General features: G+C 52.5%; 1 protein-coding gene across 2 annotated transcripts; it reads left to right on the top strand.

The window, feature by feature from the left end:
• The first annotated feature begins 478 nt into the window (after positions 1-478).
• Positions 479-9,124, top strand: TMEM92 (transmembrane protein 92). Of its 2 annotated transcripts, none has more exons than XM_078437292.2 (6): positions 479-3,211; positions 3,527-3,813; positions 7,032-7,057; positions 7,892-7,966; positions 8,101-8,296; positions 8,524-9,124. In XM_078437292.2, exons 2-6 carry the CDS (start codon positions 3,730-3,732, stop codon positions 8,629-8,631), a joined length of 489 nt encoding a protein of 162 aa, XP_078293418.1. In that variant the 5' UTR covers positions 479-3,211; positions 3,527-3,729; the 3' UTR covers positions 8,632-9,124. The 2 variants fall into 2 exon arrangements, with proteins under 2 accessions (XP_078293418.1, XP_078293419.1); XM_078437293.2 differs by having other exon boundaries at positions 2,927-3,211; positions 3,527-3,798.
• Positions 9,125-27,498: the final 18,374 nt, after the last annotated feature.

Here is a 27,498-nt window from a genome sequence, read left to right as displayed (position 1 = left end):
TCGTTATGATTAAGCTAACATTTATTTACCATCACGGTATGCTGACAGCGAGCGGTTTACATCATCCTCACGGTGACCCCATGTGACGAAGGAGGCCCTGTCTGCCGCCCCCATGCCCCTCCACAGGGTTCACAGAGGCAAAGAGAAGGTTAGAAGCTTCTTGACGAGGATCACACGGCACACGGCAGTGGCAGACTTACCGACGCAGCATCATACTGTCTGTCCCTGCCGGCAGAGCTGGGCTAGAACAGAATGTTCTGCAGGCTTTGAAAAGAAGGATCCCAGCCCAATGCCATAAGCCATTATGGGTGTCCGTGGCCATCACAGGACAGGGGAGGGGCTGAGACGATCAGAACTCCAGCCAGGCTCTTCCCTCTCACCCAGGGCTGGGCAAGCCTTCCCACCCCAACCACCCCCCCTGTCAGGAGTTCAACCGGAGAAGCGGGCCCCCCGGGCAGCTTCTTGCTCGGGGGCTGCCTCTGGGTGTGGGGGTGTCGAGACCTGCCTGGTTCTGGTCCTGACTCAGCCCAACAGCCCGTGTGGCTTGGCCTTCCCGGCCCTCGGGGCTCCGGTTGGCTTCCCCGAGAAGGGAGCCGGTGGACCAGCTGACCTCCAAGACCCTTGCAGCTGGGCGTTTGTAGGATGTAGACAATCAGCTCGTTCTTTGGTGAATGGGCCGAGGAGGCAGCTAGCGAGTATGAAGACATTTCGACTCGGCCGCTCTTGGGAAACCCCACATGGAATTTGGCCTGGAATCTAGAGGGACCCACAGACTGCCTGAGGTCTCCGGGCCTCCCTGCCCTCCTGGCCCTGCGTGCCTGAGCATACACGTGCACGCATGTACACGCTCCCCACCCCCCCACCCCCCCATTGCCAGATTAAGCGTTGAACAGATGTTGTCCTTGTGCCAGACGGTCCTGCCTCTAGACAAGAAAGCCCCCTGTCTGCTCAGGCTGGGGCCCCGTTGCGCCCCCACCACCACCCGACCTCACCCACCAAGAATGCTGGGGCCCTTGGGAGCCATGATGGATGTTGACATCAGGGCTTGGTGTTCTTGGCCTGACTGAGCTGGGACCACCCGCCTCCAGTTCCCTTGCCCTGTCCCCAACCGCAGGAAGGCACGCAGAAAGGCAGTTTGGTGTCATGAAAAAAAAAAAATGCGTACCCAAGGGGCAGGTGCCAGATGCCCTCGGGACCCCGCCCCATGAGCCTCACTTTCCCACTGGGGAGATGTGGGGCAGGGGGTGGGTGGAGTAGCCATTCTCAGATGTCTGTCCCTATGACATTTTAGCAAGATGGGTAGGGTTGCCAGGTTTGGCAAATAAAAATGCGGGACATCTAGTTACATTTGAATTTCAGAGAAGCGACAAACAGATTTTGGCATAAGTATGTTCCAGATATTGCATAGGAATATTTAGTATATTCGTACTAAAGAAATTATTCAGTTTGTCCGAAACTCAAATTTCACTGGGCATCCTGTATTTTGTCTGGCAACCCTAGATCTGTGTCAGGTGGATGCCAGAGAGCCAGAGGGGAGCCATGCCAGCCTCCTGCCCTCCTCCTGCCCCTCCTCAGGGCACTGGTGCCTGACTGGCCCCTTCACCTAGTCAGTCCTCACAGCCTCTCACGTCTACCCCTCCAAGTCTTCTGTCCCCTTCTCAGCCCTGCCATTCTCTGCCCACCCCCCAACCCCACCAAGATGCCCTCCTCCCTTAAGCTCACCCATCTTTCTCTCCCCTAAAGGACACGACTCTGTAGGTCTCCAAGCCTGGGCAGAGTGGCAGGGGACCCAGCGAAACACCCTAGGCGAGGTGTGTTGGTGCGACAGGGCAAGGGCAGGGGCAGGAGGGAAGCCCAAGTGAGCAACAACCCCACTAAGGAGGCAGCAGTAGGGGTGCTGCTGGGAGAAGGTTCCAGCACTCCCTGGACTTGTTAGAGGGGCTAGCTGGGGCCAGAGCCAACTGCATGGGTAGGAGAGAAGAGGTGCGCCTGCCCAGGACCTTCTCCAAGTTCAGAATCACCAGGAACTGGAAATAGAGGGCATTTTCTGGGGCCAGACCCTAATTCCACCAGGATCAGGAGACTGGAAGGTTCTGTCCTTAGAGGCAAAAAAGGGCCAAGAGATAATGAGAAACAGAGACAGGGAAGGAGGGACAGACAGAGTCCAGGAGAGTGAGTGAGAAACACAGTCAGGGAGACACAGGACCAAATCAGAGACAAAAGAAAGAAACACACACACACAGAGAAACAGACTCCAAAAGAGACAAGCGGTGATTAACAAACAGAGGAGAACAGAGATGGGAAAACAAGCGGAAATGTAGACAAACCGCGTGGAGACAGTGATGGGCAGAAACAAACAGGAGGACAGAGAGAGAGAGAGAGAGAGAGAGAGAGAGAGAGATGGGGAGCCACAAGGAGAGGTTAAAGACAGAGATGGGAGCCAGAGATAAAGAGAAAGCGGTGAGAGAAAAAGAAAGGACAGTCCGAGGAGGAAGTCTGTCCGTCCCTACTAAGTTGGGGATAGTTTGCAGTGGCAAAGTCCGACTTGAGACCCAGCAGGAGACGCCTAAGCACCCGGGAACCGAGCTTCTCCGGGAGCCCTCCGCGTCTCCCCAGGCCGGGAGCAGCACCCACCCATCATCTCCCCTTCGCCCTCTCCCCAGGGGGCGGGCTCCATCTCTCCGATTCCTGCACGGTGTCCCCAAGTCTCATCCGCCTTTGGGTGTCTGGCTCTCACCCTGCGCCCAACGCCCATCGAGGCGTCCCCGCATGCCGCCCGCTAGCCAGCTCTCTCCCTCGGGGAGACCCGGCCCCAGGTCCCAGCCGCACGCTGTGGGGCTCCGTGGGAATCCCTCGTTGGGCGATGCTGCCACCTGCCGGCCGGAGCCGGGAAGCACAGGACGCCTGGAGGGCCGGGGCGCGGCCGCCGAGGGTCGGAATCCGGCGCTCTCAGCCGGGACAGCCTCCGCGGGGTCTTTCCAAGGAATCCGGATGGGCCTGCTTCGCCGCGCCCCTGCTCGCCTGGCTTCCGCTTGGCCCCAGCGGCCGCGGCTCTTAACCCTGGGCCTTAATTTCCCCCAAGTCAAATGGAGGAAGTGTGTCCCCACATCCTCCCAGGATTGCAGGGGACGCCGGGGGACGCGAGTGTACTAGCGCTGTGCTCCTGAAATCAACCAGGCCGCCTCTCCCTCCTTCTTGGCCAAAAATGAAGGTGACACATCCCCACCCCCCACCCCACCCCATACAATGCCCTCAATCCACTCCCGAGCCGCCTCCTCCCTCTCCCGCAACCACTGCCCCCCGCAAACCCAGGTGGAAAGGGACTTACAGCGGGCGGGTCGCTTCGCCGGCATCCTCCCCCGCCCCGCCGCCAACCCCCTCACCCCCCATCCCGGCCCCGGGCCAGGCGCAGCACTGTCCCTCTCAAGCCGGGGCTCACTTAGGGGTGGAGGAGCGGGGATTGGCAAGGAGTGGCTCTGCAGTCTAGCACTGACCCCACAATTTTTTTTTTTTTTTTTTTTCCCAGTTAACCTCTTCTACCTCCTAAAACCCAACCCAGATTTCTTCCCCTCCCCCGCCCTGTCCCACGACCGGCCCTTCGCGGGTGCCTAAGCTCCGCCCCTGCCCGAGGCGGGGCCCCATAGGTGGAGAGACGTGGGAGAGGTCGTGGCCCCGCCTCTCCCCTCCTCCCCCCTACACACACGGAAGCTCTGTGGCCCCCACGCCAGGATGTCCGACACCTGGGTCCCAGGCCTCGTACCCACCTTGCTGCTCAGCCTGCTGGCTGGCCCCCAACAGGTGAGCGCTTGGGAGGTAAGCTACAGAACTTCCAGGGCCCTGAACTTTGTGGGTCAGGGGTCTACCTCTGGAGCGCCGTCACCACCTTCCTTTGTCAGGATTCCCTGGTGACCGTACACAGTTAGCAACTTCCTTTCTCTTTTTGGCTGGGAGGTGGAGGTGAGGGCAGCGGAGGAAGGCCCTGAGAAAGCCTGGGTTCCTTCGCCTGTGGGGGGACCGTGTAGAGGGCCCTGGACCCCGCCCACCACCATCTGACACCTAGCGCCTGTCTGTGAGTGGGGACTTTGACCCTCATATTAGCCTGGGCTCATCCTTCCCGCTTCCTCCCGCTAGTCCGAAAGCGGGCACTAGCCGGGACTGAGGTGTGGACGCCCGGCCAGCCCGTCTCCCTAACTGTCTTGTTCCTCTAGTGCTGGGTGACCTTGGGAGAAGCTCTGGCCCTCTCTGGGACTGTGTCTCTGCCTGTGCCTTAGGGGAGAGAAGGCTCCTTCCACCCCTTCTAGGAGCCGCGGGTAGGATTCTAGTCTGTGCAGGACTTGAGCTGGTTGCCTGACCCAAGGCTGCGTTGACCTCTGGAATCAGTGATTCTGAGCCTGAGGCAGGGATTAAGCACCCTCTCCTTCCTCCCATTCCTCCGTTGAACTCTGAAAATGATGCAGGAAATCTGTCCATTCCTGGGATGGCAGATTATCGTGGCAACTGACATGGGTCTAAAACAGGGATTTCTCACTTCTGTTTACAAATGCCTGCGACAGGGGTGCCTGCGTGGCTCAGTCCGTTGGGCGTCCGACTTCTGCTTGGGGCATGATCCAGCCCCGCCTCCTGGGTTCGAGCCCTGCGTAGGGCTATGTGCTGACAGCTCAGAGCCTGGAGCCGGCTTGGGATTCTGTGTCTCCCTCTTTCTGCCCTTCCCCTGCTGGTGCTCTATCTCTCTCAAAAATAAATAAACATTAAGAAAAAGAAAGAGAGAGAATGCCAGGACATCCCAGGCCCCCTCCCCAGAACAGGGCACGTTCACACAACTGTGCAGACTCTCCTGGCTCTGCCCCCGAAGCCTTCGAGCTCCTTCTCCACCTAGTCTAGGCAAGCCCTTTGTACCAACACTAAGCTGAGCATCCTCTTGATTTCTCCCAGCAGCCCCAGGGGGCAGGTGCTGATAATATCCACGCTGCACATGTACGGAAGCTGAGGTTCTTTACAACCACAGTGACGCTCGAAAAAAACTCAGATTGAGCCACCCCAGACAAGACCTGCCCCAGGTTAAAGGGGGGGGGGGGGCGGGGAGAGAATCTGGGAGATCTGCCCTCCCCAACAGCAACTCTTGATTGAACCTTTTTGTGTTCTGTCCCTCTTCGTTGGGAGCCAGAAAAGCCCCAGGAAAGTGGGGTCCGGAATCTGAGGGGGAAGAGGGTCCCACTGAGTGCCTGGACCCCCTTGGTCTGTCCCCAGCTCTGCAGTTGCCCCTGTGTGCTGTGAAGATCTCACCCTCTCTGGGCCAGACATTGGGGAGCGAGGGGGGTGGGGGAGTGGGGGTGGGGGAGTATTCATTCATGATTCCAGCTCCAGTCCCCAGGGGGCAAGGTTTGGGGTGGGGGGAGGCTTCCGCCTGGCCTGCGGCTGAGCCCAGAAAAGGGGAATCAGCCCAACAGTCATTAGTTGTCACTGGTTTTCTTGGCTTTACTGTTGTTAGCAACTGAGATGTGATTGAATTATTTCGAGTAAAGGTACAAAGACACGGTAGTCTGACCAAAGTTGGCTTCTTATGCTCGTGTTGTGGCTGTTTGTCCCCAGAGGCTAGGGTAGAGTGACAGATAACCTCTCCTCCGCTAAGGAGTTCCCACCCCTGAATCCCCCCTCACCCCCGCCATCTCTCACCAACCCCCCCCCCCCCAAGTTGAGGAGCAGCAAGGAGGAAAGGAAACCAGGTCGTCTGAAAAGGCTCTTTTTCGTTCATTCTGCCAATATTGTGGCTGTTGGGTTTTTCAACAGTGATGACAGACAAAAATCCCTGCCCTCTTGGAGTTTACATTCTTCTGACCAGACAATGAACAAGCTAAAAGGAACTGTGTAGTATGTTGGATGTGGGTAAGGACTGTGAGAGAAAACTGAAGTTCGGTGAGGGGAAAGGAGTGCCTTGGGGGAGTGGACGTAATTTTTATTTTTTTATTTTTTTATTTTTTTAATGTTTATTCATTTTTTTGAGAGAGAGAGAGAGAGAGAGAGACAGAGTGTAAGCAGGGAAGGGACAGAGAGAGAGGGAGACACAAAATCCGAAGCAGGCTCCAGGCTCCGAGCTGTCAGCACAGAGCCCGACGCGGGGCTCGAACTCACGAACCATGAGATCTGACCTGAGCCGAAGTCGGGCACTTAACCAACTGAGCCACCCAGGTGTCCCTAATTTTTAAGTAAGAGGGGCAGAAAGGGGGTGCTGGAGCTAGGATACCTGGGGGAAAGAATGCTCCAGGCAGGGCTTATACACATAATTGCTATTAATCCGGTTACATTCTGAAACTGGAGCCTGGATGGGTATAGTTCTGGTGCAGAAGAGAAACGGAGAGAGAGAAACCCGGCCCACAGAGGAGGATCTGGGTGGCTTCAAAGACCGAGGAACCCCCCCCCCCTTCCCTCCACCCCCTGCCAGGCAGGGATCCGAAAGATGAATGCAGATCATGAAGGCACGAGGAAGGTGGTCTGCCTTTACACGCAAGTGTCAAACAGCCAGGCGTGTGCAGGGGACTCCCAGTGGTTGCGGATGTGTGGGCAAGGGGGCAAGGGGGCAGCAGCTGATCGCCGGGCGTCCTGGCACAGGGAGCCACTGAAGGGAGCGTCCAGGAAGGTTTTGGGCGATCGGATTTGCTGGAGACGAACCTGCCTGCAGTGTGGGGAGTGATTCGGGGAGGGGGGTGCTGCGGAGGAGAGCTGCTGGTGCCCTGGACCGCCGTGGTCACACGGAAAGGAGATGGAAAGGAGATAGATCGGAGGGGTGGCGGGAAGGCGCCAGCTGACAGACCTGGGCGTGAGTGGAGGTGTTGTGGGGGTGTGGCGAGGAGAGAAAGGAGGGCTGGGGCCGCAGGTGTCAGCTGGGGCTCCAGCCCTAGACCTGGAGTGAGGTGGAGAGCAGGAAGGGGTTGACCCAATGCGAACCTGCGGCAGCCTCTGCACCTGGGCAGCGGGTGGGTAGAGATGAGCTCCCCAGTTCACGGCCCCTAACCTCTGCCTCTTTTCTTCCGCAGGCTGCAGCCAAATGTGGTCTCTTCTTGTAAGTCTGGGCTTTGGGCTGTAACTTCCTGTCTGAGGAAGAGACACCCCAAATCCTGCCCTGTCTGCCTTCATGGGTTGGGGGGGGACAGAAAAGCATCTCATCCATCATCCTCACCCACTGCCCTTCTAGCCTGAACGCATTTCCCACTCCCCCCCCCACCCCCACCAATGCGTTTCCCATCCCACCCCTGCCCCGCCCTCCTTCTCCAGCCAAGCAGCTTCTGCCTGTGGGCGGGTCTAAAGCCTAATCCCCACCCCTCTCTCTGCTGTCTCTTCTCTGAGGGCTCCCCCCGCCCCACCCCATCACCCTGGGTGGGGCGGGCAAACCATCTGTGCCAACTTTAATATATAAATGCCAAAAAGCCTGAGCACAATGAGGAGGGGGTGGTCCCTGAGCAGATGAATGTTCCCATCAACTCAACCCTGGGTGTTCCGGGAACACCCTGTCCTTCCCACCTCGTAGTCCATGGGCACCGGCAAAGGCTCCTCGAGTTAGCTCAGGGACAGTCGCCCCTGCTCCCCTCCCCAGCCATCTCCTTAGAGTGCCCTGGCACCCACTGCCACATGCTCCCCCACCCCTGCTCAGTGAGGTTGACAGAACATTCATTACACCCACTTTATGGATGAGGAAAAGTGAGACCCAGAAAGGAGCGGAACTTGGCACAAGTAGTGAGATGAGCCTAGAAGCCAGATCCTGGGTCCCGACGCCAGGTGTCCTCCCGCTGGGCCCCGCAGCTAGGGCGTGGCTTGGGCCCCAGGAAATGGGTGAGTTTTGGGGAGGCCGGGATCTTCCTGCCACCTTGGGACCAGCAGCGTCTCTTTGCTCCCCCAGCACCTGCCCCAGAGGATTCAAATGCTGTGGTGACAGCTGCTGCCAGGAGTATGAGCTCTTCTCCAGTCCCCTGAGGTGAGCCCAGGGCCAGCTCCTCGGGCGCAGTCCTCAGGGCACCTGGCCTTCCCGCCCACGGGGGTGGGGGGCGGGGGGCGGGGGTCCGGGACAGCCCAGACACTCAGGGAGATGTTGATGGTTCCTTGCCCTAGGATCTTCGTCATCACCTTCCTCATCATCCTCCCCCTCCTGTGCATCTGCTGTCTCGCTAAGCGGTTCTGTCGCAGCTGCAGAGAACAGGAGCAGGACCCCCCAGCGGATCACCAGGGGCCCCCGGAGCCGCCCTCCATCGCCCCCCCAGAGAGGGTCAGGACGTCCACCTCTGAGCCCCCACCCCCCTACAGCGAGGTAGGTGTCTCTGCCCCACTCCTTGCTCGGTTCCTCAGCTGGCCATACCTCCCTATTGTCCAGGTTACAGGGAGGCCCTCCTTACCCCAGGCCTCTGGACCTAGAGAGGGCCCTGCAGCCACCATTGGGTCCCCCCTCCCCCTGGCGAACACGCACGGCCGGCACTTGGCGGGTGCCGGCCGCTGCCGGGCCCTGAGAAGACTCTGTGTTCCCTCTTTCCCCTGCAGATTATTCTGAAGCCCGTCCTGCCCCCCATGGAGCCGCCCCCTCCCTACAGTGCCAGGCCTGAAGAATATTCTGGGATGCCCAGGGGCATCGACAACCCAGCCTTCTGAGCCACCTCCTGCCTGGAGCTACGACATCATCGGCCACCTCCTCCCCAGTGCTTCCTGGATCAAGCCAGAGACTCTTGGGACCCCCGTGATGCCCCCATCCGTCCTGCCATGTCTCTTGCTGTTCTTGGTTTTAACTTATTGCTTTTCCCGCTCCACCACCAGCCGCCTCTGTTGTCCTGAGTGCCGGTCAGAAGTGTCAGCGGCCACCCCCCCACCCCCATCCCAAGTGAGAGGCTGCCAGGAGGAACATGTCAATGCTTGGAGGTGCCTGACAATAGAATGGGCCACTCTGGGGAGCGGAGAGAACCCCATTTCTGGGGGGTATACAAATCCTGGCTGGGCAGCCAGCTCCGAGATATTATAGAGGGCACTCCTGTTTCGTGCGCGATTGGACTGCGTGGGCTCTGAGCCACCCCCGGGTCTACCTGAATAGGGAAGACCCCATTGCCCCCTACCCCCAAACGTGTACTCACTAAATCTGAGCTGATCGTCACTGAGAGTCTGCCTCTGGCTGTGGGGGGTGGTGACTGGGGAGTGAGCCCAGACACTGCGGGGGTGGGGGGGGATGGTGGGGGGTGGTCCCCACACCCCCAAATCCCACCATTGATGTATTGATGATGAGCCAGGGCGGACAGAACATCTGTGAACCACCCTCTGGTAAAGGATCTTTGGAGATGCTCTGACCCAGCACCCAGGTCTCAGGGTGCTAAGGAGGACAGGAAGTTGGGGACCACATGGGAGTAGCTGTTCTTTTCTTCCCCATCCCGTCCTCCCACTGCTCTCCTCAGGAGATGTAACGCTCAGCTCCCTGCCTTTCTCGCCGTGGGGGTGGGGAGGGGGCAAAGGAGAGGGGTGTGGGGCAGGGTCTCTGGAGATCTCCATCTGCCCCACCCTGGAATCTCCTGGAAAGAGGAGACTGAAAGGGTAGGTTCACCCTTCTCTTCCAGCCCGGTGTGGTTCCCAGGTGCTCCCACTTGAGCTTGTCTGCAGGGTTAACCCCTAAGAGGAAAGAAGCATTCACCACCTCGGCTCAAGAGAAGAGTCTTCGTGGGGCATTAGTCACCATGGGACCTCCGGCAAAGTGTGGAGCTGGGGGACTAGCATTGGGCAAGGCAGAGTGAGAGACACCTTCCATGCCAGTGTCTCGGGGCTCAGGCGGGGCATGGCTCCTCCACCGTGATCCTGCCTTTGCGCTGCTCCCCTGCAGCCCATGAATGCTGGCCTTCCTCCCCAGACGGAGGGCACAGCGGCAAGACTGGCTGAAACTCCTGGGAGGATTGGAGGTAGCACCCTGCTGTAAGCCTCCTCCAGGGCTCTCGATAATACCCATCCTTTGGTGGGGTGGGGGTGGGGGGGGGGTGGTCATGACCCAGGCAGGTGGCAGGGCCAGAAGCAGGGACACGGCACAGCCAGCTCCAAAGACGCTAGGGCTGGGGCTGGGGCCAGAGGTCCAAAGGGAGAACAGTAGTTAGGGCCGAGGAGCAGAGTCGGGTTGGCGGTTAGGAGAATGCGCGCGGCCATGAGATGTTTCCCTTCAATTTCAGGGATTGGTTAGGGGAGCAGAAGGAAGAAGGAAGATCTGTCTGCCTGATGTAAATGAGGCTAGCCCCAGTTAGAGAAGTCTCAGAGCTGATGCCCTCACTGGGTAAGCACCCACCCAGGTGGGAGGATGGTAAGCAATGAGATTTACAGACCTGGAGGAGGAGGTCACCTTCTGCTACGTTCTTTTCATCAAAGATGACACGAGAGCCCTTAGATCCTCCCCCAGCAGCAGGAGAGCGGCCTGGAGGGTAGTAGGCCTCCTGAAGCCCAACCTTGCTGGGACCTGGTGGCAGAAACGGCCAGTTCTAGGTCTCTGTTGTATTGTTGGTGGGAGGGAAAATAGTGTGACCCTGGAGGGCAATCTAGCAGCATCCTTTGATGGCACAGATAGTTACAAATCTCCTACTATGTGTCCGGCACCTGGTATCCATTAACATTTTATTTTATTTTATTTTTTTAATGTTTATTTGTTTCTGAGAGAGAGCACAAGACAGAGGGCGAGCAGGGGAGGGGCAGAGAGAGACAGGGAGACACAGAATCCGAAGCAGGCTCCGGGCTCTGAGCTGTCAGCACAGAACCTGACACAGGGCCTGAACCCAGGAACAGTGAGATCATGACCTGAGCCGGAGTCGGACGCTTAACCGACTGAACCACCCAGGTGCCTCCCCATTAGAATTTTAAATGCTCATGACCCAGCAAGTCTGCTTCTGAGAATGAGCCTTCAGAAAGGCTCCTACAGGGGCTCCTGGGTGGCTCAGTCAGTTAAGTGTCCAACTCTTGTTCTCAGCTCAGGTCTTGATCTCAGGGTCCTGAGTTCAAGCCCCACACTGGGCTCTGAGATGGGCATGAAGCCTACGTAAAAAGGAAGGGAGGGAGGGAGGGAGGAAGGAAGGAAGGAAGGAAGGAAAGAAGGAACAAAAGAGGGAAGAAATGCTCATACAGAAGAGCTCAGAATGATGTGCATTGCAGGCATCGTAACGGGGGGTAAACAAAAACACCCTCAATATTCACTGACAGGAGCCAGTTAAATATACCAGATCCATCCATATTGTGAGTGCAATGCATCCTTTAGAGGGGATGAAGGAGATCTGAAGCACTGACCCGGCAGAATGTTCCTCATTTCATCATCAGAGAGAAAAGACAAGTTGCAGAAGAATAGTCAATGATCTCAATTTGTAAATATACACTCAATCGTGCATTTTGTATGTATATATGTGTGTATATATGTATATGTGTGTGTGTGTGTGTGTATACATTTTTTTTCCTTTGCAAATGTACAGAAAAGATCCAGAAGGATACGAACCGTGCCACAGTCACTCCGTCATTCCCCACACTTAACAGTGGTTGGCACCGTGGGATGGAGGGACGGAGGGAGCCAATTATAAGGGAGCTCTCTTACTTTGTATGCTTTGTCACGGGTTGTATTTTTTACAATAAGCAAGCATTGCTCTCAGATTTAAAAAAAAAAAAAACCTCTAATGAAAATATAGGCAGCTTTAGAAGTTTATGAAGACTTGCCTTGTGGACTTTGATCGACAGCAATTCACATATTATCAGCTCTGCTATGAGGAAGAGGCTAGAAGAACAGACATTTGGCACACACATGACATGCTTGCAACCAGGGAATAGATCATCAGTGGACACGGGAAAGCCTGGACGCCTGCCAGACATTTGAGGGACATGTGACGCCCATATGTTAACCCTGTGCAGATCTGCGACTGGCAGGCGCTCGGTATGTGTCGGATGTCTGGCTGGTTGGTTGCGTGGGTGAGCAAATTTCACAGGGACAGAATTCATTCCTTGCACTTGGCTTAACAGCTCAAACCTAATGAATGAATATCGAAAGGTAGAATCACTGAGTGAATGAACAGACGAACGACTGAAATGACTGAGTGGGCATTGGAATGAGCGAACAAATGGGCAGATCTGCCACCGGACGTTTGTAAGGACACGTGTGGCATGGTTAATAAGAAGGCGCTCCTTGTGGCTGTGGGTTTCGGTCTGCAGGAGACGCCCCAGAGGCTGGAGAGTACGGGGAAAGCTGTGGAGCTGGGGCGGGAGGGAGGTGAGGGAGGGGGCGGGGCTGGGGAGGGGGCGGGGCTGGGGGCGGGGCATGGGGAGACACCAACAAGAATCTCGCCTCACTCTGGGGCTGGGAATCAGAACTTCGGCTTCCGACATTGTAGTTTCTGCAGGTCTCAGTTTCTCTGTTGGTACAGTGAAGAGCTTTACCCCTTCCAGCTCTGGCAGGATGTAGCTCTCAGGCCGCCATGTTGGGAGGGGTTAAGAAGGTAAGAGAATCCAGGGGTCCTCCTGGGACGGCGACCGCCTTGTCTCCACCCCACCTCAGCCACGCACTCCAGTCCTGTCATCCCTGGTAACCTCAAGCCTGAACCCCTGAACGCGACCTCCTCTGCTTCCAGGTCAGGCCCTGCATTAGCCCCATCGCAGCAATGCTCTGAGCTCACGGAGGCCCCCAAGCCACTGGCCTGAGCCCCTTGGAAGGGTCACCCGCCACGTCCCCACTGTCCTCCATGTCCAGCCCAGAGGCCTTGATCCAGCCCGATGGGCCCTGCCCTGCCTCCAACCCCTTAACCCCCTTTTCCATCCATCGCGCTCACAGGGCAAAACCCCAAACTCAGGTTGGGTCCAGATTTTGCTCAAGAACAAGCACACCTGTGCAGCTGGACCCGCTTTAGAATCAAAACGGCAGATCTCAGGCAGGTCCTCGACTCCTCCAACGCGCCTTAGAAGCTTCCCATCCTGGGGGCGCCTGGGTGGCTCGGTCAGTCAAGTGTCCGACTCTGGATTTCGGCTCAGGTCATGATCTCCTGGTTTGTGGGTGCGAGACCCACCTCAGTCTCCGTGATGAGCGCGCAGAGTCTGCTTGAGATTCTCTCTCTCCCCCCCCCCCTTTCTCTGCTTCTCTCCCTCAAAAATAAGTAAGTAAACAAACAAAAAAGCTTCCCTTCCTCATTCTTGAGATGACGTCATTATTGCTTCTGCTCTCTTTGAGTTTCCCACACTCCCAGCCTCAATTTCAGATGGTGGTGACACCACAGACTTCGGAGACAAAAATGGACACGGTGACAGGAGAACCACCTAACACAACCTCACCTCTGGTGACATCCCCTCATACCCTCTCAGGGGTGAGCTCCTGCAGTTATGAAACATCAGCCGTTTCTCCCTCATTAGCGGACCCTTGTCATTATCCCCTGGCCATAAGTATGCCTCATCGCCGACCTTCGAGAAGCCCTGCCCTGATACCCTCATCCCTCTGTGTCTGCTGTTCCATGCCCTTCCCCCACCTCCCCACCCCCTCCCCATCCGCATTCCATCCTGCTCCAGCCAGCCCTTTGTCCCCATCGTGACAGGCAGTGGCTCTTGTCCATATATCACCAGTAACCTGCATCTTTCCGAAGCCAAAAGTCAATTCTCTAGCCTCATTTTCTCAGTCTGTCGGTGGCATTTGACACACTTAGTCACTTCCTCCTTCTGGAAAAGCTTTCTTGTCTGGACTTCTTTGACTCCACTCTCCCGGGTTTTCCTCCTATACTCAACCCGCAGCTCCTTCTCAGGCTCCTTAGCTCTCCTCTCCTCCTCCACCATCTCTGAATGATAGTTGACCTGAGGGACCCGAGTCGACTTTGACTCTGTCTTTATCTTCATTCCCTCCCCCGTAGTGGCTCTCATCTGGGTCTGAGGCTTCAGAGACCGTCTACTGTCTGATGATCTCGAATCTTTGTCTCCGGCCAAGGACTCTCCCTTGAACTGCAGACTTCTGTCCTTAACAACTATTTAACTACCTACACCTCCACTTAGACCCTGAACGAACACACCACAGCCCAAACTAGGGTCTCACTTCCCTCCACCCCGCCCCAAAGCCAAGTCCTTTCCCAGTTGTCCCATTCTATGTAGATGGCAGCCGGCCAGCTGATCAGGCCAAAAATAACCCAGGGATTGTGATTTCCCTCCGGGTTTTACCCTCTCATCCGGCCTCCAGATTAGACCGATGTTACGTTTCACCATTTCACTGTTCAAGCCCTGGACCAAGACGCGGTCAAGTGTAGCCCGTGCCATCCCTAATGACATTCTACCCGGTTTCCTGCCTCTGTTCTTGTGTCCACCTTGGTGCTGCTGTTCATCCGACACGCTAAAGTCAGGGAGAGCTTCCTAAAGCATAAATAAGACACGCCATTGCCCCACTTGGAAGCCTCTGATGGTTGCCTATTGCGGTCACAATGAACGCCAACCCCCTGACTGCAGCCTGCGGGACTTACAAGGCGTGGGGCCTCCCATCCCCTCCAAAATCATCTCTTACCTCTCCCCTCCCTCCTCACTGCCTTCCAGCCACAGTGGCCTTCTCTCTGAGCCTTGACTGTCCCCCGTCAGCCTGGCTCAGGGCCTCTGATGGCCTTTCTGCTTGGAATCGTCCCCTCCCCTCAACTTCTGCCAGAGTCTTCACATGGCTGCCATGTTTTCATCATCCTGGTTCCAGCGCCGAGCTGTCGCCTTCTCCAAGAAGGCTTCCCTGACCACCCTACTCTATTACACGAACCTATTTTATTTTCTTGATAGCGCTCCCCAGTACTGGGAGTCATCTTCTTTATTTACGTGGTTATGTCTTTCCCCCGCCTCTGGGCCCAACCTCCTCAGGGACAGTGATTTGCCAAGTTCGCTGTCCCATCCAAAGTCTAGAAAAATGCCTAGCACGTGGTAGGTGTCAACCAGTCTTTGCGGACTGACTCATCCCGTGGCCACCTTGAAAGCAAAGCCCCAGAGTTCCTGCAGGAGAAACACCCACGTAAGGGGCTCCTCGGCCGTACTTTACTTCACCATATTCCTTCCCATAATCCCCGCGGAACTTCAAGATCCCATCGGCCTATGGACGTTTGAGGGAAATGCTGATGTAGTTCAGCCTCATCTTACTATAGGTGAGATGACCAAAATCCTGATAAGAGAAGTGACTTGTCCAAGGTCGCACAGCTGGCAGGGCCAAGCGCTGGATTTAAAACAGGATCCTCGAGATGATAGAGACGGAGAATGAATCAGCGGGTGCCTGTAGTCAGGGGTGACGTGGGGGGTCGGGTGCGGGGAACGGAGTGGGTGTAGCTATAAAGGGGTGGCAGAAGGGACATCTTTGCGGTGGTGGGACGGCTCCGTACCTCGACTGCAGCGGGAGTAACAGATCCACACAGCTGATAAAATGACAAACAACACACTCAGTGTCAGTTTCCCGAGTTTGATGCCGTGGATAAGATGGAACCACCGGGAGAAACCGGGCAAAGGGAACCTGGGACCTCTTCGTACTATCTCTGCCACTTCCCGTGACTCTGCAATGATTTCGGAATACAAAGCTTGTAAAAAAAAAAAAAAAAAAAAAAATCCGTTTCCTGCCTCCACATGCAAGAGCTTTTTACGTAAAGATCATCAGGGCAAATTTCGGTTCAGTTTATGTGCCCAAAACAAAGCCCCGTTTATTGCTTTTTATAATTTGCGGTTCATTCAAACTGGTGATTTGGGTGTAGAGAGACTCGCGGACTCTCTCTTGCAGTGGCAAATGCCAAGTTCAGGGGATCTTCTCCCTCCTTCACACCTGACCATGACTTTCTTGTAGCCAAGTGTGTATGGTTCCTGCTCACACCGAGACACAGAGGCCAGAGGAAGAAGACCTCAACTTGAGGGAAGTTTCCTGGTCATCTGGGTGCACTTCCGTGGGACACGATTTATGTATCTTATAGATTTGTCCGTATACATCATCTGCTGACTTCTGAACTAAAACGTAATAGAAGTCAGTCTTATTCCTCCATCTCTCACGCCCTACCCGGCTTGCTTGTGCTGTTGGTTGTTTTTGTTGCGGTCTTTCTTCTCCCATTTCACTTCCAGTTTCCTCTATTGTGGCAAAATATGCAGAACATGAAATTTCCCGTCGCCATTTTCACGTGTACAGGCCAGTGGTATCAGAGGCATTTGTGATGTGGTACGGCCATCGCCACATCCCTGTGGTGACCCCTTCCATCTCCGTAGCTTCTTTCATCCGATAGTAACTCTCCCTTCCCGGACCGCCCCGCCCCTGCCCCTGCCCCGTCCCTGGCAACCACCTCCCTGCTTTCTGCCTCCATGACTTTGACTACCCCCATATGACTAACGTTACCTCGTCTGAGTGGAATCATACCGTATTTGTCTGTTGGGTCTGGCTTGTTTCACTCAGCATAACACACTCGAGGTTCATCCGTGTTGTAGCATGTGTTGGAACCTCCGTCCTTTTTATGGCTGAACAATCCTCCATTGTATGCATATGCCACATTTTGCTTATGCATTCATGTGTTGATGGAACTTGGGTTGCTTCCACACTTTAGCTGTTGTGAATAATGCTGCTATGAAGGTGCGGTACACGGAGCTCTTCAAGAGCCTGCTTTCAATTCTTTTGGGTATCTGCCCACGGATCATCTGGTAATGCTATGTTGCGTTTTTTGAAGAACCTCTAGATCGTGTTCCACCATTTTACATTCCCTCCCATGGGGCACAAGGCTTTTAATTTCTTTTATATATATTTTTTAATTTCTTTTTTATGTTTTATTTATTTTTGAGAGCAAGAGAGAGAGAGAGAGAGAGAGAGAGACCATGTGTGGGGGAGGGGCAGAGAGAGAGGGAGACACAGAATGTGAAGCAGGCTCCAGGCTCTGAGCCGTCAGCCCAGAGCCTGATGAGGGGCTCGAACCCACAAACTGTGAGATCATGACCGGAGCCGAAGTTGGACGCTCAACTGACTGAGCCACCCAGGCACCCCTCAAACCCAACTGGTTTAATAAAACCATTTGCCGTTAAAAGGAACCAAAGCATCACACTTAATTTTAGGATGGAACTATAAATGCAAAGTCAATTCTGTGTTTGTGACATCACCACCCCATGCTTCAGTATAAAGAAAGCCCCAATGTAACAGTGGTTGATTTTGTACTCTTAATCTGTTTTACCCATTCCCCCCACCCGTCTCCACTCTGGCAACACCACTTTGTTCTCTTTGTATATAGGTTTTTGTTTGTCTCTTTTTTTCTTTGTTCATTTGTTTTGTTTCTTAAAGTCATCTACGAGTGAAATCATATGGCATTTGCCTTTCTCTCACTGACATTTCCCTTAGCATCATACCTTCTAGATCCATCCATGTGGTTGCAAATGGCAAGGTTTCATTCTTTTTATGGCTGAATAATATTCCACTGTATATATATACCACATCTTCCTTATCCATTCATCTATGGATGGACACTTGGGTTGCCTCCATAATTTGGCTATTGTAAATAGTCCTACAACAAACACAGGGGTACATATATCCTTTTGAATAGTGTTCTTGTATTTTTTGAGTAAATACCCAGTAGCAGAATTATTGGGTCATATGGTAATTTTATTTTTAATTTTTTTTTTCGATTTGATCCCTTTTTTTTTTAATTTTTTTTTAACGTTTTTATTTATTTTTGAGACAGAGAGAGACAGAGCATGAACGGGGGAGGGGCAGAGAGAGAGGGAGACACAGAATCGGAGGCAGGCTCCAGGCTCCGAGCCATCAGACCAGAGCCCAACGCGGGGCTCGAACTCACGGACCGCGAGATCGTGACCTGAGCTGAAGTCGGACGCCTAACCGACTGAGCCACCCAGGCGCCCCTATTTTTAATTTTTTAAAGAGCTTCCATACTGTTTTCCACAGTGGCTGCACCAGTTTACATTCCCACCAACAGTGCATGAGGGTTCCTTTTTCTCCGCATCCTTTTTGTTTTTTCTTGTGTTTTTTAATTTTTATTTTATTTTATTTTTTAATTTTTTTTAACATTTATTTATTTTTGAGACAGAGACAGAGCATGAATGGGGGAGGGTCAGAGAGAGAGGGAGACACAGAATCCGAAGCAGGCTCCAGGCTCTGAGCAGCCAGCACAGAGCCCGACGCGGGGCTCGAACTCACGAACCGCGAGATCGTGACCTGAACGGAAGTCGGACGTTTAACCGACTGAGCCACCCAGGCGCCCCTCTTGTGTTTTTTATTTCAGCCATTCTGACAGGTGTGAGGTGATATCTCATTGTGGTTTTGATTTGCATTTCCCTGATGGTTAGTGATGGTAAGCATCATTTTGTGTTTGTTAGCCATCTGTATGTCTTCTTCGGAGAAATGTCTATTCGTGTCCTCTGCCCACTTTTTAATTGGATTTTTTGTGGGGTTTTTTTGGTGATGAATTGTATAAGTTCTTTATACATTTTGGTTACTAATCCCTTACTGGCTATGTCATTTGCAAATATCTTCTTCCATTCAGTAGGTTGTCTTTTTGTTTTGTTGATTGCTTCCTTTGTTGTGCAGAAACTTTTATTTTTTTTAATTAAAAAAAATTTTTTTTAATCTATTTTTGAGACAGAGAGAGACAGAGCATGAGCAGGGGAGGGGCAGAGAGTGAGGGAGACACAGAATCCTAAGCAGGCTCCAGGCTCTGAGCTGTCAGCCCAGAGCCTGATGAGGGGCTCGAACCCACAAACCGTGAGATCATGCCCTGAGCCGAAATTGGACGCCCAACCGACTGAGCCACCCAGGTACCCCCAGAAACTTTTAATTTTGATGTAATCCCAATAGTTTATTTTTGGTCTTGTTTCCCTTGCCTTAGGAAACGTATCCAGAAAAATGTTGCTCCAGCTGATGTCAGAGAAATTGCTGCCTGTGCTCTCTTCTAGGATATTTATGATGTCGGGTCTCACATTTAGGTCTTTAATCCATTTGGAGTTTATTTTTGTGTATGGTGTAAGAAAGTGGTCCACATTCTTTTGCATGTAGCTTGTCCAGTTTTCCCAGCACCATTTGTCAAAGAGACTGTCTTTTTCCCATTGCATATTCTTACCTCCTTTGTCAAAGATTAATCAACCATACAATCATGGGTTTATTTCTGGGCTTTCTATCCTGTTCCACTGATCTAGGTGTCTCTTTTTCTGCCAACACCATATTGTTTTGATTACTACAGCTTTCTAGTGTATCTTGAAATCTGGGATTGTGACACCACCAGTTTTACTCTTCTTTTTCAAGATTGCTTTGGCTATTTGGGGTCTTTTGTGGTTCCAAACAAATTTCAGGATGATTTGTTCTTGTTCTGTGAATCCCTGTGGGTTTTTAATGTATAGCTTTTATTATGTTGAGGTAGTTTCCGTCTAATCCTAGTTTGTTGAGGGTTTTTATCATGAAATACGGTTGAATTTTGTCAAATTCTTTTTCCGCATCAACAGAGATCATCATGTGTGTTTTTTCCCTTCATTCTGTCAGTGTGGTGTATTACATCAATTGATCTTTATATGTTGAAGCATCCTTGCATTCCAGGAATAAATCCCACTTGGTCACAGTGTGTAATCTTTTTCATATACTTCTCAATTAGGTTTGCTAGTATTTCGTTGAGGATTTTGGCATCAATGTCCAAAAAGGATGTTGGTCTGTAGTTTTCTTGTAGTGTCTCTGTCTGGCTTTGGTATGAGGGCAACGCTGGCTTCCTAGAATGACCTAGGAAGATAATGTCCCCGTCATGATTTTTGGAAATTTTTGAGAAGAATTGGTATTAGTTCTTCTCTAAGTATTGGGTAGAATTCACCAATGAAGCTCTCAGGTCCAGGGCTTTTTTTTGTCTGAAGATTTTTGATTACCGATTGTCTCCTTACTAGTCATTGATCTATTCAAATTTTCTACTTCTTCATGATTTCATCTTGGTGCGTTTTGTGTTACTAAGAGGGGCCCTCCTCTGTGTGCCTCTGAGATCAGAAGCAGCAAACAGCAGTCAGAGCACAGATCCCTGATATTTGTAAGTCAGGGTCCTTTTGGCAGACCTGGGTTCCCACATGTGGTGTGCAAGCTGCTCCAGGAACACATGCACAGCTGTCTGCCACCTGGCTGGGGGTGGGGGGTGGGGGGTGGGCAGGTGCTACTGCGCTAAGAGCTGAAATCGACTGAAATTAACTGCAATTTACTGCCCAAGACTTCCCCTGGAACTTGCAAGCCTCTAACAGACTCCAGAGTTCCAAAATAGTTACATCAGACTGCCAGCAATCAGCTGTCTAGGTGAGGAGAGAGATTCTGGTTGCTTCCTGCACCATTATCTTCCCAGAATCCTCTCAGCTGGATTATTTTTTAATTGTGTCCATTTGGGAAAATCAGCTGTGTGAGCTGAGATTTGACCAATAATTTCTTCAAAACTTGCTTTAATTTCCTGCCAACGTTTTCTCAGAACAAAGGATGTTAAGACCTTTGATCAGAGACTCGAGAAGATAATTTTGTGTTTTGACACAGCCACAGCAGAACTTTCATGAACAATCAACCCCCAAATGTGTTATTTTGCACATTTTCCCGTATGTCCAGTCCCCTAGATTTTCTTGGATCTGTCTCCACCTGCAACACCCATCCCCATTCACGTAATCACCGTGGGACTGGGGAGCAGCCACTTTTTGCTAAGTGGCTATGCCTCTCTGGCCACAGCTGACTGGTTCAGGACAGGCACAGATCCAGTCTGGGCCCGTCAGAGCCCTTCCACGAGAATTCTGGATTAGGAAGTCAGCACAGTCTGTCTCATCTCCGGATGGTCAGGTCACAAAGCTGTTAGATGGAGCAGCTAAAGCCACTGGACCCATGTTAGCCACTACATGAAGAAGCCTGTAGTGAGAACAAAAGAGGCCAACATTAAAAAAAAAAAAAAAAAAGAGGTGCCTGAGTGGGTCAGTCGGTTAAGCGTCCGACTTCGGCTCAGGTCGTGATCCTGCGGTTTGCGAGTTCAAGCCCCGCATCGGGCTCTGTGCTGACAGCTCAGAGCCTGGAGCCTGCCTCGGATTCTGTGTCTCCCTCTCTCTCTGCCCCTCCCCCGCTCATGCTCTCTCTCTCTCTCTCTCTCTCTGTCTCAAAAATAAATAAAACATTAAAAAAATTTTTTAACAAAAAAAAATAATAAAGTGGGGACAGAAGACAGAGAGGAAGTCCTGACGACCATCAAATGCCTGGCCCTGTTTGTTCCTGAGGTCCTGCTGCCTTCCCACAGCCTGGCCACTTCACTCGTCTTTGGCAACCAATTGCCAATAGTTCCTCATTTTGCTCAAGCTAGTGTGAGTTGGTTTATTGTTATTTGCAACCCCAAGAGCCCAGAGTTACCTACTGGACCCACTCCCTCACTTTACAGATGCAGAAATGGATTCCCAGAAAGGCTGTGACTTCCCTGAGGCTATGAGGTTGCTGAGGGTCTAGGCTGGAACTGGACCTTGAGTTTCCAGACTGTAGCTCCCACGTGTTTCTGCACAGCTTCTGCCACTGCAGTGTGCCATGTGACATTTCTAAAGCCCATTGGAGATTTCCAAAACCCTCAGTTGGAAGGAAATGCATCTGTACCTCCTTCTATCCACGAAACAAAAGGGAAAGGATAAAAATAGGAGACCACCAAAACATAACTGGAGGCCTAGAACCTGGAGGGTCGGCACAGGAAATTGAGAGTGGGAAGAACAAAGCCGGGCGTGTTAGAGGGGGAAACTAAAAGGACATCACACTATTTGTGGCTGAGCTCTCACACAAGGAAGGCGGGATCAAAGGAGATCTTTCCCTCTTTGCAAAACTCTCATGCAGGATTCAGATGAAACCGAGCGGATAAATATCCTCCTCACCAAGGCTAAAAGAGAGATGACTGATAGACTCACTCAAGGGTCGACTGCCCGCGGGTCCCAAGCCTCCCGGCCTTCTGAGGTCTCCCTTATAAAATCAGGTGGCTTGAGGGGGGAGGCCCAGATGCTTCTCTCTGCATAGTTGCGCAGCCTGGCTGGCCCCCGTTTGGTCCTGTAGTTCGTGATCTCCTCCTGTTCCCCCACCCCACCTAAGACAGGCGTCCTTCCTGCCTCCCACCTCCCAAGCGCCAATGACAAGGTCGCACGTATGTGACTTTCCCTGAAGGTTTGGGTTAACAAGGGTGATGGGCCCCGGCGGGTCACATGATATATGCAGGAACAGAGTGGTCACTGCTAAATAGAGGGCCTAACAGCCTGGACTGGAAATGTGTGGCAAGACGATGTGTGTAGACAACCAAGAACTTCAGTTTGATCCCAGCGACCTTGCTAGAAGCAGCTTCTGCAGCACCGCGAGGCAATTATGCAAGGGTTTCAGGAAGAAGCGGCTGGGAGGACAGGTTGTTTGGCGACACCCCACCCCCTGCTCCTAAAGCTACATAGGACACGGCAGGTCTCTACCCAGGACGGGCAGAATCCCTTGGCCAACACTCCAGTAATCCGGGGCGACCCAAGAAGCCACAATCCCTGTCGCCTCTGAGCCTGGTACAAATAGTACTTCAGTGTGTTCCTGGGGCAGACGGCAAGTTTTGGGCAGGCCCGAACCCCACCTTCTGCAGAACCTGTCCAGCGGACTACATTTCAAGCACGTACATGATGTGTATCAATCATCGCTGACCTCGAGACACCAGCCCTCCTACCTCAGGTATTCCTGGGGTTTCCCCGGGGCCCTGCCTGCAGCTGGGTTTCTCCTTTTCCCCTTGTGATCCCCAAAGAACCCCAAACTGCAGCCGGCAGCCCACTCCGGCATTTTAACTCTTTTTTTTTTTTTAACGTTTATTTATTTTTGAGACAGAGAGAGACAGAGCATGAACGGGGGAGGGGCAGAGAGAGAGGGAGACACAGAATCGGAAGCAGGCTCCAGGCTCTGGGCCATCAGCCCAGAGCCCGACGCGGGGCTTGAACTCATGGACCGTGAGATCGTGACCTGAGCTGAAGTCGGACGCTTAACCGACTGAGCCACCCAGGTGCCCCCATTTTAACTCTTTTTATCGAAGACTTTGCATTACTCCGAGGTCTTGCGTTCCATGAACAAAAATGTTAGTCGAGGTGCCTTTCCCCATCCCAGGAGTAAAAGTGATTCTCTGTAAAAGTGATTCTGCCTGATTCTGGACCAACAGATACAATACACAGGTCCCAGCAAAGCACACGTCCCCCCATCTCCAAAACATTAACCTGGTCCACGTGTGTGGTTACAGCATTTCCCATACCCAAAAGTGGGACACATATTCTGATGCTGGCCTAGAAATCTGCACCATCAGAATACCCTAGAAAATCCAGGATGTACTGTCTTACCTATTTTGCCATGTATCTACCACTCACACCAACAATGGAAACACTATCAATTGTATGACTCCCCCTTAACCTTGGAAATATCGGGACCCCTCGGGGTAGCTTCTCAGTCTCAGACACAGGAGACAGCCTCGGGGAGCCTCTAGAATCCTGATAAGCCGTGGGAATCAGACAGGTTTAATTTCAAGGTGCTTGGCAGTCCCCCGGAACCCCTCAATGCTGGTGACCTGCTCCAGCCAGGTTCCTCGGAGCACCCAGAGCACCTGCCAGGCTGGCCACATTGCTCCTTGGGCTTCCCCCTCTTTTTTTAAGCTCCTACTTGAGGCCAGTTCCGCCAGGCCCTCTGCACGAGAACCCACAAGATTCACGGAGGACTCCAGCTCCGTCTCCGTGGGGAACCCTTGAGAATCCTGGCCACGAGGGGTAGGACAGCCCCCCCACCCCCCGCTGCCACTGGCTTTGGCCTCCTGCAGTGAGCAGTGCCCAGACAGCTCATGAGCAGATGGCATTGTGAGTGTGTTAAAATACCTATACTCAGAACTACTTTAAGATCAAGTTAGTTATTAGACTCACTACTAGATCTCTCTGTTTAGTGTTTTCATAAAGAAGCACGTGCATCATTGTATCACAATGTTTTCAAAATATTTGCATCATTACATTTGAACACAACTGTTTTTTTTTTTTTTTTTTGTTCCAAAGTATTTTGCTTTATACATCTAAAGTGCATTTACGTATTTTTCTGGAAAGGGGCCCATAGACTTCAGATTGCCAAACAGACCGAGGGCAAAAACAAGATAGAAATTGGGGTGCCTGACTGGTTCAGTCGGAAGAGCGTGTGACTCTTGATCTCGGGGTCATGAGTTCGAGCCTCACATCGGGCATAGAGATTACTTAAATAAAAACTTTATTTCTAAAAAAAATTTTTTTAACGTTTACTTATTTTTTGAGAGAGAGAAAGACAGAGTATGAGTGGGGGAAGGGCAGAGACCCAGAATCTGAAGCAGGCTCCAGGCTCCAAGCCGCCAGCACAGAGCCCGATGCCGGGCTCGAACCCACAAAACCGTGAGATCACCACCCGAGCCGAAGTCCGACGCCCAACCAACTGAGCCACCCAGGCGTCCCACTTAATTAAAAACTTTAAAAAAATAAAACACAATAAAATAAAAATTATGTCTGTCTGAACTCTGGGAAGAGGGTCCCGCCATAAGATACTTCGCAGGGGGGACATTCTATGTTTTTAAGAGAAAATAAGAGTTGTATGTTTGGGAAGGGCATCTGTTTACGCAAGATAATGAAGAAGGCCCAGGAGGTTGGGGCAGTAGCATTATTATGGTCAACATGGTCAGCATATAAATAAATGAATAGGTCTAACACCTGAATCAATAATATAGTATGCTACCAGGTGATGCATGCTGGGAAAACACAGGGCAGGGTAAGAGAGATCCGGGTTGGGGCGCAGAGCGGATGCAACTGTAAATCGAGAGGTCAGGGTAGGCGCCTTGAAGACTCATTTGGGGCAGAGACTTGAAGGAGGGGTTGACATGAGCCTTGATGTTATCAAGGAACCGTGTTCCAGGGAGAAGGACAGCAGGTGCAAAGGCCTGGGGGTAGGAGTATGTTTGGTATGTTGGAGGATGTCAAGGAGGCCAGTGTGGCCAGAGTGGAGGAAATCATTAGGAAACAATAGGACTGAACCAGTTTCGCTCCCGTCTCCAGGAAGTTTGCTCTCTACCCTCCACCCCTGGCACAGTGTGCCACACACCCACCTGCTCTGGGGCCTGCGCAACTATTGTGGAAACCACGGCCCATTGTGGTCCCGGCTCATTTGGCACACTCTGATGTGTTTAAGCTCAAGGGGTAAAGACAAAAAACCTTCTCTCTGCCAACAGGTGGGTATGGCCGCTGGACCAGAAAATAAAAGTCGTGTTTGTCACCGGAGGGAGACGGAAGGATGCAAGGGGGAGGTCCCAGCTCTGCCACTTAACAAGCTGAGGGGCAGCGGTCACCATGCTCGCTTCGTTGAATCTGTTGCCACGTATGTAAACTGAGGTAACAACCCCTGGGAATGCAAACAGTAGCCGCCGGGTCCCAGCCTGGCTGTAGCTGGCCACGCGGTCACCCCCTCCAATCCTGGCCTGGAAGGCCCCTGTGCTTCTCCTTTGACCTCACCTCCCTTGAAAGTCAACACCAACTTGAGGACCCGAGGGTCGGCTCCGGTGCAAGGTAAGATCTCCGCATGGCCTCTGTTCTATTTTTAATCCTGAAGTCTCCCACGTCATTTAATGCTTGAAGTCTTTTTAGGGGGAAAAGCCTAAATCCTAAATAAATAAAAATGTGAATTAGGTGGGGCGCCTGGGTGGCTCAGTCGGTTAAGCGTCCGACCTCGGCTCAGGTCATGATCTCCAGGTTCGTCGGGTCAAGTGCCGCATTGGGTCTCCGTGCTGACAGCTCAGAGCCTGGAGCCTGTTTCATTTCTGTGTCTCCCTCTCTCTTTGCGCCTTCCCCTCTTGCACTCTCTGTCTCTCTCTCTCTGTGTCTGTAAAATAAATAAAACATTTTTTTTTATAATAAATAAATAAATATGTGAATCAGAACTGGCACAGTCTTGTAATCATTTGAAAGACGTTGGCCAGAGCTCACCCTCTGGGACTCCTTGTCCTCTGCTGCCATCGTCTGGAAGGAGGTGGGACTGCAGGGACATGGAGGGACAGAGACCCACAGGGCAAGGTGTTGGGGGCAGGGGGCGGGGCGGGGCGGCGGTGTGGGACCACAGGGACTGAGCCCCCTTCCAACTGACTAGGAGACACAGGCCTTCTCCGGAGAGACAGCAGTGCACCTCACAGGAAGAGGCAGGAAGCGTGGCTTGAAAAACTGGTTTCTAGGTCCATTTCAGGGCCCCCGAGAGGGCCCAAGGTCAGAGGAGGGAGCTCCAACAAGGACAGGTGCACTCCTCTTTCCTTCTACAAAAGAGGAAACCAAAACCAAGGCAGCTATGTAGTTTTCTCCATGCTGAACTACACCTTAGGGACAGAGTCAGCATTCGAGCCCGGAGCGCTGAGCTAAATCCGGGGTCGCTTTAGAGCCTGGCTCCTCGGAGCGTAGTCCTTGGACCAGCAGTCCCCGCGTCACATCAGAACTTGTGAGAATAATGCAGGACCTCAGGCCCCACTGGAAACTCACTGAATCCGGCTCAGCATTTTAACACGTCCCCCTGAACGACCGCTACGCGTGTCGCAGTGTGTCAGAGATTTCCCAGGAAGCTGCATTAACATATTCCTATTTCCCCAAGTTCTACACATTCACTGTAGAGAAATTCAGACAATACAGGAAAATTTAAGGCGGAAAGCAATAAACACTGTGGTGTATAAATATCCTTCTGAGTATTTTCCGTGCACACACACACACGTTTTCATAAAAAGCAGATCGTATCCTCCATACTACCCTGTATCTTTTGCTTTTTACTTAAGATTCTTAAGTATGATTTCTGTTCCGAAAGAGTGGCTGTTAGAGAAATAGCTGCTAAATGAAAAAATTGCCTTAAACAATAGTCAGGGGTGTGTTTGTTATCTAGTGCTGCGTTCAAAATGACTCCCGAACTTAGCAGTTTAAACCAACAAATATTTATCATCTGACAGTGTTTCCAAGACTCAGGATCTGGTGGGTAACTGGGGCTCAGAGTCTCTCACAACATCGCCGTCAACGTGTTGACCAGGTACAGCCACCTGAAGGCTATGACGCCTGGTCTAAGCCAGCACGGCCACTTGCCTGACCTCATACGGTTGCCATTTTGTCCTTACAGGGTTCCCTGCATCTGCCCCGACACTGCTCTCAACCATCCATTCATTCACCAGCCAGGGTGAGCTTGAAAAAAGGCAAATCCAGCCTTGCTGCCCCCTGCTGAAAATCCACCCAGGGCTTCTCATGGCTCTTAGAATAGAGTATAAAAAATAAAACAGGGGCGCCTGGGTGGCGCAGTCGGTTAAGTGTCCGACTTCAGCCAGGTCACGATCTCGCGGTCCGTGAGTTCGAGCCCCGTGTCAGGCTCTGGGCTGATGGCTCGGAGCCTGGAGCCTGTTTCCGATTCTGTGTCTCCCTCTCTCTCTGCCCCTCCCCCGTTCATGCTCTGTCTCTCTCTGTCCCAAAAATAAAAAAAAATAATAATAATAATAAAAAAAATTAAAAAAAAATAAAACAAAGGTCTACAGGGCC

Source organism: Panthera onca, chromosome E1, assembly GCF_046562875.1.
Source record: "Panthera onca isolate mPanOnc1 chromosome E1, mPanOnc1 haplotype 2, whole genome shotgun sequence".
NCBI lineage: Eukaryota > Metazoa > Chordata > Mammalia > Carnivora > Felidae > Panthera > Panthera onca.
This window is presented reverse-complemented; position numbering and strand designations above follow the sequence as displayed.

Coding starts and splice junctions, on each gene's coding strand:
- TMEM92 (XM_078437292.2), top strand. CDS start 3,730: ATGTCCGACACCTGGGTCCCAGGCCTCGTACCCACCTTGCTGCTCAGC. Junction 3,814..7,031: donor AACAGGTGAGCGCTTGGGAG/GTAAGCTACAGA, acceptor TTTCTTCCGCAG/GCTGCAGCCAAATGTGGTCT. Junction 7,058..7,891: donor GCCAAATGTGGTCTCTTCTT/GTAAGTCTGGGC, acceptor TTGCTCCCCCAG/CACCTGCCCCAGAGGATTCA.